Source organism: Mirounga leonina, unplaced genomic scaffold (assembly GCF_011800145.1).
Source record: "Mirounga leonina isolate KUSES-001 unplaced genomic scaffold, KU_Mleo_1.0 Mir_353, whole genome shotgun sequence".
NCBI classification, from domain to species: domain Eukaryota; kingdom Metazoa; phylum Chordata; class Mammalia; order Carnivora; family Phocidae; genus Mirounga; species Mirounga leonina.
In genome coordinates, this window is record NW_023270699.1 from 3,589,994 (window position 1) to 3,600,537 (window position 10,544).

The 10,544-nt window shown below is 47.2% G+C and overlaps 1 protein-coding gene across 2 annotated transcripts in view; it reads right to left on the bottom strand.

Moving 5' to 3' along the window:
- Positions 1 to 6,042, bottom strand: part of UBASH3A (ubiquitin associated and SH3 domain containing A) — a 36,666-nt gene extending 30,624 nt beyond the window's left edge. For both annotated transcript variants that reach the window (XM_035030124.1, XM_035030125.1), the window contains exons 1-3: positions 5,904 to 6,042; positions 3,775 to 3,828; positions 971 to 1,157 (exon numbers count right to left, since the gene is read on the bottom strand). In XM_035030124.1, coding sequence (XP_034886015.1) covers positions 971 to 1,157; positions 3,775 to 3,828; positions 5,904 to 6,016 — 354 coding nt within the window. In that variant the 5' untranslated portion in view covers positions 6,017 to 6,042. The remainder of the gene's footprint in view (positions 1 to 970; positions 1,158 to 3,774; positions 3,829 to 5,903) is intronic.
- Positions 6,043 to 10,544: the final 4,502 nt, after the last annotated feature.

Below are 10,544 nucleotides of genomic sequence, written 5' to 3' on the forward strand. Positions count from 1 at the left end.
GCATTTTTATGTCCCCTTCTGATCAGCTGGCTCTATTCGTCCGTCTATTACATCTTAGCGGCCCTTGTGGGGCCTGGGGAAGCACATGACGTATGGAGGGTGTGACCTTGAATAAGTGACCGTCTGTCCACATTGTATCTCTGGGTCTCAGGTAAGTGGAAGCACAGAGTCGTTACAAACAGAGCTGCGGGGGGACATCTGCTCGTGGAGGCTGAGCGTTGCCTTCTGCATCAAAGGCAGAGACTCAGTCCCTCTGCCGCTCTTCTGCCAGGAAGGGTGCTCGGCCAGCCCTGGCAGGGTTGGACGTGGGCTGGGGGTCGGCGGGGCGGCTGGCACGAGAGAAGGGAGGGGTGCGTGTGTGTATCTACGTCCGTGTCTGTGTGGGTCACGTGGGGTGTGTGTGTGTGTGTCTGTGGGGACACGTGCGTGCTGGGTGCAAGTCCCAGGGGGTTGGGAAGACGAGCTGGGAGGCCAGGTGGCCCCTGGCTGCTGTGACGAAGCGTGCCCATTTCTAAGGTTACTTTCATCCCTGGCTTTGGCTGCCTTCCTTTCCCTGACGAGCCACCCAGGACACGCAGGAAGGAGCCTGACTGTCACAAATGCTGTTGCTGGCAAAGGAGGGGGACCAACTCACACCGGTGTGCCCGGGACTTTCCTGGTTTTCGCACCAGAAGTTCTGTGCCTTGGGACTGTGCTAGTCTCGGGGTGCAAAGAGCAGTGAGGCATCTACCTCCTCTTGAGGGGTTAGTCTCCTAAGGGGTGCAGGGTGGCACCAGACACATTGCCACAGCACGTGGACAGGGCCACCAGACACACAAGCAACACGATGGTGGGAGCACAAAGGGCGGCAGCCCTTCTGCCTGGGGAGCGGGGAAGACTTAACAAAGGGAGGGGCTAAGTGAGTGGGGCTCTGAGGAATGCCTAGGAGTTGCCCAGATGAGGGGAAAAGTGAAGGGTGGGGCCGACTCACCGTGAAGAATTCACAGAGCGTTATGTGAGGGAAGACCTCATGGGCTCGGTTCTTTGTGCACTGACTCTTGCTCTCTCTCCAGAACACCTGCAGTCTTTCCAGCAGGGACCCCGTGGGGCAGAGGAAAAGGGCGTACTCCTGGGGGATGGGATCATCCAGAGAAGGGTCATCACGATGACAACGCAGCCTGCAAGAGAACAGGCTGATTTCACCCATGCCACGAAGGCAGGACACTTTCCCCGCGTGGGGAGGGCAGCAACCCAGCACCAGGGGTGTCCACACTGCACAAATTCACTGCCAGCCCCCCGCAGCAAGGCTGGTGTGGCCGCGGCATGGCGCCGGCCCCCCCCCCCCAGGCTCGGCCCCACATGAGTCTGATTCCCGGGCCAAAGACCAAGACAGTGAGAGAAGGTGGCCTGGTCTTCAAACGGTCTTTGGGGGCCAGAAAATTTGTAGAAAACATTCACATTTCGTTCTATCCGACTTCAAATTGAGCATAAAAGTCAAAACTAAAAAAGAAAAACAAAAAAACAAACCTAGACAAAATGTAGGTGGCTATTCTATATTTTCTTTGTATTCAGAAGGTTATTTTAAGGACAAGGAGAGGTGACATATAACCCCAAATTCAAGTTCATACTCACTGATGACAGAAACAAGAATTAAGACAACCCCAAGGCATCATTTTCTCATCTGTCAAATTAACACAAAGCTTTTGAAAGGAAGAAGGTTATGCTCCATGTGTCAAAGGTGCAGTGGATCTGTGCAACTTCTGTATAAAAGGAAATTGTCAGGACGCACCAAGAGCCTTCGAATACCCATCCCATCTGAACTGACAATTCTACTTCCAGAACTTTCTCCAAAGGAGAAAGCAAGTAACACTGAACGCATGAGGTATTTCATGGCAGGTGATTTCTAACAGGAAAGACATAAAGATAAGATAAGTGACAGTAAGTTTATTGATCATGCATTCATCAGGAGTCATGGTTTTGAAGAATTTCAAGTGATGCAGAGACGTGCCCGAGATGTAAGACTGAGTTTAGCGGGCGGGATGTGGCCACTTGAGGAGACAGGAGCTATGCACACATAGAGGCTCCTTAAGAGTAAAACACCAACAGAGGGCGCTCTGCCCCTTCATCTTGGCACAAATGCATCCTTCACTGTTTGCTTTTCCTTCCAGAAACTTAAGTGACCAATCCACAGATGACACTCACGTGTGTTTTATATCAATCATAAGCGACTGTTTAAATTATTCTGCAGGTTGCACTGTTTTTAGTCCACACCATGTTTTTGCAATTGACCCAAGCTGATGCGTACGCATCCGGTTAAGTGCGTCCAAGGGCCGTGCATGCTCATCACCCATGTGCGATATTTTACCCATCCATTCCACTGCCGGACACTGACATTGGTTTCTTTTTGAACAGTTTCGTAGCACGGTAATCAAGATCTTTGTACATGTTTCTTGGGCCCTTTGTATGTTTCCGAGGCACGGACCGGGACGTGGAAGTCCGTGGTGGGCGGCCGCATTGATACACACCCCAGACTGCAGCCAGGACAGGGAGAGACCCCCTTCCGCTCACCCGCGTGGACACTTGAAGCTGCTTTTCATTTTTTTTTTTTTTTTATTTATTTGCGAGAGAGAGAATGAGAGACAGAGAGCATGAGAGGCAGGAGGGTCAGAGGGAGAAGCAGGCTCCCCACTGAGCAGGGAGCCCGATGCGGGACTCGATCCCGGGACTCCAGGATCATGACCTGAGCCGAAGGCAGTCGCCCAACCAACTGAGCCACCCAGGCGCCCTGCTTTTCATTTTTAATGGCATCTTAACTGGCACTTCCCTGGTTAGCTACGGTCGGCCCACTCTGGGTGGAGCCTAGGGGACCCCACTGTCTCCCCATGTCTCGGTGGGACTTGTGATCTGCTTGGCTGAGTTGTAAGTAGCAGGAAGTCACCTTGGCCCTCAAGGCAGTGGGTTTCATTTGAAATTCAAATTTGGCAACCGACGTTAGAGTCAGCCTAGCGCAGAGGATTCTGGGTGTTTCCCTTCGTCTAGTAGAGGGGTTGCATAGTTTGCCCTTGGCCTAGAGTTTTTGGGGAAAGAAGGGGGTTCCCAGTGAGGACATGCTGGCCAATCAGAGACCTACTGTCGGCATTTGCCATCCTGCTCTGGGAGGGCACCCCAGCTGGCTGAGATCTGGTTTTTATTGCTTGATTTTTGCTGCAGTTTTCCAGAGCAGAGCATGCGGGGACTTCCCACCTAGGGGCAGAATGACAGCATCATGGCACATTCAGGCGGGACTGGGTGCTGGAGAACGGGGTGATCCCAGAGCAGAAAGCCAAGGCCTGCAGCAGTGGGCGGCTTGCGGAGTGCATAGCTGATTGATGGTGGAGCCTCCTGGAACCCTGAGTTCCTCCCCCGGGACCCCACGACCTGGCCCCTGATGCCTCGGGGGGCATCCACGACCAGCAGTAAACTCTCTCCCCATCAGAGGTAGCCTGAGAGAGTGGGGACCTCTATTTTATATCTTCCCTATTTACTCAACAAATCACGTGGCTTGCTTTCTTCTTTGATTGCCACATTTGGGTAAACTCAGATTTTTAAGTGAAGAAAGCCTTGTTCAAATTTCAATCTTTCTCCTCTGTTTGCCATTTTAAATGTGGGTTCTTTTCCCCTTTCCTTCGGTGCTGGGTGGGCAGGCAGGGGCTCCCTCCCTGGCCGCCCAGCGTATGTGGGGCACCTCCCCGTGTCCGCCCTGCAGAGCTCTCAAAGCCAAGTACTCAGCACATCTGCAGAGACAGCCCTACTCACCAATTGGATGCCTCTTCCGCTGTCTTTCTTCCAGTGGCTGCCAGGGCCTTTAGCCTATAGGAAAGCAGAATGAGAGGAGCATTCAGAGACCTGCCGTCTATTCTTTGGGGAAGCAGGAGGGAGGCAGGGGTAGCCCTGCAGCACATGGGACCTTCAGGGAGGCCCCCACGAGGGCCTGGACTGCTAGATTTTGCAGCTGGACCCCCTGCCCAGGCCTCCATCTCCATCTCCATGTGACATCACTGTGGTTTCTGAAAATGCAGACCTGCTCATACCTCCCCTGCTCAGGGGCTCCAGCCTCCAGTCCTGGGCATGGGCTCCAACCATGCCCGCAATCTTGCCTCCTTGGCCAGTCCCCACACCCTGCAGCAAAGCCAGGTGAACCCACTCTTGGATCCGCAAGTTGGCTGTGAAGGGCCAAATCCCTGGCTTGCCCACGTGCCTCCCTGCCAAAATGCAGCCCTGTGCCAACACGCCCTTAGAGAAATGGCACTGCTTCTTCCAAGCTTGGCTCAAGTGTCCCTCCTCCAGGAAAACCTCCCCAACCCTCCCAGTGGGGTGGTCGTGCAGCCCATCCTGTTTCCTCACCACACGTACCGTCACCATGCTTCATCCATATAGACTTGTGTCTGTTTACCTCCTCTACCAGCCTGCAAGGTCCCTGAGGCCCAACGGTGTCATACTCACCACTATAAACCAGGATATATATACACTGAATTAAATTTAACTGAATGGGACCAAACTGAACAGGATGGAGTACGGTTAAGATAACTCTCTCAGGAATTCAGCCCGGAAATAGCTGGAGTTGATGAGCAAACCAACATGGCGCTGCCCCATGTTGCTATTGGTGAATACTGACAGGGATGACATTGGTTTCAATTACAAGGACTTCTGAGCATGAGTCTGCATCCAGCTTCAGGAGTGTAGTATAGGATGGGCTTTAGAAGGGCCAAGAGTGGGGTCCTGCCCCACCACTGCCTGAGTTCTCTGGTCTCAGTGTCCCTGGCTGCACCCAAGGGAAGGTGCCCAGGTTGGGGTCTGGCACATAGTTCCACTGCTTATTTCAAAGATCCCTGGTTTATTATCAACATAAAGGCAACAAAGTTCTGATTTGGGTTAGAAAAGAAAAGGGTGTAGCTTCCACGTGATTTCAGCCAATTTGCTCAGGGTTTTGTTATAATGTTTAAGGAAACTTTGGTCCCCTCCCCAATCCAAAGTTACTTAAAGGGACTTCTTCTTTTTTTTTTTTTTTAGATTTTATTTATTCATTTGACAGAAAGAGATAGAGCACAAGCAGGGGGAACAGCAGAGGGAGAGGGAGAAGCAGGCCCCTCATGGAGCAGGGAGCCCGACGCGGGGCTTGATCCCAGGACCCCGGGATCATGACCTGAGCCGGAGGCAGACGCTTAGCCACTTAACCGACTGAGCCACCCAGGCACCCGTTAAAGGGACTTCTGATGCATTTTCCCATGTGAATAAGCCTGTGAAAAATTAGTACCCCATGTCCCTATCTTAGCTCATTGCTTTTAGGGACTTCTTTCTCTGACAGGATGGCTCTTAAGGTTAAAATTTTCCATATGGGGACCTTTTCCTTGGGTAAGCAGCATCGAGTCAGTGCTGTTCCGGCACTTTCTTAACCATCTCTTTCAATGATCAGACATTGAAGAGATTTTCCGTATAGATGAATGGTTTCCCCGCACCCTTAAGAAATATGTTCTTGATGGTGGTTCTTGCAACAGCTCCCTTCAACTGAGGGTCTGAAATACCTTATGGCGTCATCTCAGTCACTGAACTGCAGAGAGGGTACAACCAGGCCCAAGCTCCTCCAAACCCTGAAAAATGGGGGTGCCCCAGTAACACATGACTCCCAATTTTTACAAATGTTGGGGTCCCTCTACCAGCCAGCCAGGCAGCCAGCCAGCAGAGTTTGTCTTTAAAGGGCAAAGATCATGTCATTTATCAAAAGGAGAAAAAGGCCTTATTTTGAGACAGTAACTCGCACTGCAAGGTGCACCCCGTGGACAGGAAGTAAGTGCTCTGAGCTGCCTGCTGATGTGCGGCAGGGGCCAGAGGGGCTGGGGGGCCTGGGACACACACCCAGGAGCCCGCGGTGGTGGGACGGTACTCACGCAGTGTGTGCTGGGAAGCCCATTCCCAGGAGGGGGTCCAGGAGCGAGGGGGTGCTGCGGCCCTTGTGCTTGTTGGAGACCTTTGCGTAGAGCTGAGTCTCCCCTGCTGCCATCTCTTCCTGCCTGTGGACAGAAATGAATAAAGCCAGAGAGAGTGAGACAGGCAAGGCTGCCTGAGGGTGTGAAGAAAAACCTCAAGCCCTTTTGATCTTTCTGACAAAAGCTTATATCCTGTTTGCATGAGATGTTGGTTTTTCAGAATTCTCTTTGCAGGGTGGTGGGGTACAGCTCCCACCAGCCCTGTTTCCACATAGGGTTTAGGTTCCAGAGGTCCAACGTGCTTACCAGAAGAACAGGAGTTGGAAAGATTGACACCACTAAATTTTGACAAGGCTGTGCAATACTTGGAACTCTTATTCGTTGTCCGGCCATTTTGGAAAACGTTTGGACAGTTTCTTATACAGTTCATCATACATTTGCTATGTGACACATTTGCTCTTCACTATCTACCAAGGAGAAATAAAAATGTGTGACCACACGAAGACTTGTATGTGAATGTCCATGATGGCTTTATTCACAGTAGACCTGAACTAGAAAGAATCCAAAAGCCCATCAACTGGTGAATGTATATGTAAGTTATGGTATATTCAATCAATAAGTAGCACTCATCAATAACAACAACACACTGCTGTCTCATGAGACAGCATAGATGAATTCCGAACAACATTATTTTGATTAAAAGAAACCAGACTCAAGATCATACATGCTGTATGATTCTATTTAAATGAGATTTTAAAACAAGGTACAACTAAACCATAGAGACAGGAAACAGATAAGTGGCTGTCCAAGGCCAGGGTCTGAGGGAGTTTTAGGGGTGATGGAAATGTTCCATATCCTGATAAGGGTGTGTAGGTCTTCAAGACTGACTGAACTGAACACTCAGATTGGGGGCATTTTAAAGTGTGTAAATTAAATCCCAATAAAATTTATCTTTAGAAAGGAAAGGGAAGGAATACTAAGAGCAATTAAAAACAGTATGCTAATTTTCAACAAAAATAGGCCTGCTGGGATTTTGTGGGGGGTTATGTTGAATCTATAGGTCAGTTTTAACAATACTGAGTCTTCCATTCCATGAATATGGTATATCTCTCTATTTACTTTCTCTTAGCAGTGTTTTGTAGTTTCAGTGTCTTGTGTTTATTCCTATGTGTTGCTATAGTTTAAAAAGGGAAGTATTTCCTCTTTCCTGATTCTCTGAGTTTTTGTAAGATTGGTATGACTTTTTCTTAAATGTTTGAAAAGATATATCAGTAAAGTCATCTGGTCCTAGAATTTTCTTGGAAAGTTTTAAATTATGGATTTAACTTATTTAACAGATACAGGAGTATTCTTCTTGTGTTGGTTTTATTAAATTGTTTTTCAAGGAACTTGACCATTTTATCTAAGTTGTTAAATTTCCTGGCATAGATACCAGATTTTCTTTATCTTCTTTCAATTCTGTTGCATAATTTTCTGTGTAGAGGTCTTGCAGTATTAGTTAGATTGTTCTTAAGTATTTGATCATTTTTTATGCCATTGTAAATTATTTTTTTAAAATTTTATATTCATACTCTTTGTTGCTGGTGATTAAAAACACTATTGATTTCACATTACTTTACATTGAACTTATATCCAAATATCTTGTTTGACTTACTTATTAGTTCCAATAACAAATCTCTAGAATTTTAAAAATATTCTATGTACAAAAGGAATTGTGTCTATGAATAATATTTTTCTTTCTTATCAGTACATATTCTTTACTTTAAAATTTATTTTTTATTTCTTTTCTTTCCTTGTTTTCTTTTTTCCTTTTCTTCTCTTCTTTTTTTCTTCTCCTCCTCTTCTTTATTCTTCTTTCTTTCTCCTTCTTCCTCATCCTTTTCCTCCTTTTTTATTGTACTGGCTTAGACTCCGAATGTTGAATAGATATGACATATATCTATATAGTGCGTCTCCCTGTGTTGTTCTCCATTTTAGAGGAAAATGTTTCAATATTTCATCTTTAAATGTAAGTTAATTATGTTTTTAAATATACTTTTTCTTTGAGGAATTAAAAAGATGAAATAATTTCATAATCAAATGAATTAAATAGCTCAAACTCAAAAGCCTCAAAGTAGAAAAAACTTGTAACCAGAAGAAAAAAAAAAGTAGATTTTGGGTCTGAGATATAGCCTCTACTCAAATATATTTTTATTTTCTCAATAGTAAACCACTTTCTGAGCAATTGTGCTTATAACATATTAAAATATAAATTTCTCTCTTTTTAAAAAATCTTATTTTTTTTTAAGGATTTTATTTATTTATTTGAGAGAGAGAATGAGCTAGAGAGAGCGAGCACATGAGAGGGAGGAGGGTCAGAGGGAGAAGCAGACTCCCTCCCGAGCAGGGAGCCCGATGTGGGACTCGATCCCGGGACTCCAGGATCATGACCTAAGCCGAAGGCAGTCGCTTAACCAACTGAGCCACCCAGGCGCCCTAAAAAATCTTACTTATGTTAAGCCAGGAAATGCCCAATCTAGCCTCATCCCTTTTCCTTAGCTTGAAAAGTTATCTTCCAAGGCCAACGGTGAAAAGACAAAAGTGTCCTGATTGACACTTCTTCCTGTGGCTGACTCTCAAAGCATCCCTCTCTCACCAATGGGATCAAGGTGGAGACTGAGGGGTGCCTAGGTGGCTCAGTCGGTTAAGCGTCTGCCTTTGGCTCAGGTCATGGTCCCAGAGTCCTGGGATCGAGCCCCACATTGGGCTCCCTGCCCAGTGGAGAGCCTGCTTCACCCCTGCCCCTCACTCTGCTCTTGCTCTCTCTCTCAAAAAAAAAAAAAAAAGGTGGAGATTGAGACAATGCTTGGAACTCAAGCTGTGTGCAAACGGTTACAAAAACTTCACAGCTCCTAGAGGACCCCTCGGCAGGGGGGGTCCTCTTCTCATACCTCTAAACCAAGACCACGGAAGACACCACCTTGGTGAATGCCAGCCCTAGGTATGCTGATTTCTATTTCCTTAAAGTTTCATTTTGAGATTGATGGAATCAATTTGTAGGTAAGCTTTCGGAGAGGCTACTGTATGGTGGTAGAAGTTCAGCCACCATCATGGGTCATCTCCCTGCTATACCCAGGCAAACTGACCTCATTTGACACACATCCCAAGATGTTAACATGTTAATGTATTAATATGACATATGTGAATTCATGATTGCTTCTGGTTTTCTACATGTCTACTCAGTATTGTTCCACCACTTTAGTTTATGATGAGCTCATCCATGTACCTGGAGCCTACCACACACTCATCACTGTGTCAACTGCCACGATAATACATTCTAGACTGTCCTCTGAGAGTGGTACTCCAATGGAGCATCACCTATAGCACTCAGGTGAAAACAAAGAATTAAGTTCTAAGTTTCCTATCCCTGTCTTTGAAGGCAAAGGTTTGTTCAAGGACTAGTGAGAGTAGTTAAGAAAGATGTAAAGGAGGGGTGTATGAGCTTGAAGGATCCCTGGTCTTAAATCCAAAAACATTGAGAGGTGTGTGGGCGGGTGCTGGGAGGCAGGAAAACAAAACTGAGTTAAACCACAAGTGGCTGAATATATCTCTCTAGCTATTGTTGCCATTGGCAAATCCTGCCAACTCTATCTTTAAAATCCCAAATCTAGCTTTTGCTCTCCATTTGCACCACCAGCATCTTGGTCCAAGTCACTGCCATGGTGGCCAGGTTTTTAGTAGCTTCCTGCTGGCTTTCTGTGAATTCACCTCTGTCCCTACACTTTGTACACATGCATAGATCTGACTTTGCCCTGCTTAGCTCTTTGGTGGCTTTTCATCACATGGAAATCAAACCAGAGTCCTTCCAATGGCCCAGGCCTTCCATGATCTGCCAATTTCCAAGCACATAGGTTTTCTTGGGGTTCCTCAAACACCCCCAGCTCATCTTCTCCAGGCCTCTGGAGTTGATGGTCCTGTGCTTGGAACAATCTCCCCTCTTAGCTCATATGACCTTCCTTATCTCATCATTGAGGTCTCCACTGAAATACCACTTCTTCCTAGAAGTCTTCCTCCACTACCCTGTCTGATCACTCTCTAAGCCTCTCCCAGCCTCATCTCTTCCTCACATTTGTCATCACCTGAGACCACAGATGAATGCTTTGTCCTCTCTGCCATCTGCTCTGAGTCTAGATGCCTGGCTCATGGCAGATGGCTCATAAATATTTGGTGAATAAATGAATGCATCTAGCTTTACTCCACTAGACTTCCAAAGGGGCTCAGTTCCCTGCCAACAGCAGCAGGGCTGTGTTCTCTCCTGATAAAACATCTTAAAGCTGTATTGTGTGCAGAAAGCCCTCGGGACGTGGAGGCCCCTTACAGAATGGAGTGTGAAGTGTCTCTATGGAGTGCTCACTGTGAGAACACTTCAGGTTCCCTCTCTTTTGCCTGCAGAGCTGCTATGAGTCAGTCACACCGAGGGATAGAAACCGCTGCCAGAGCGTTTTGCCTGCCCCTCTTGGTATGCTTGCTCAGCACCGGGCAGGACCTCTCTGTTCTTTTATAAAAGGAGCGCCTGTGTTCTGAAGCCTCTTATGTGAAGTTTCTGAAAAGGTTTGCTTACCT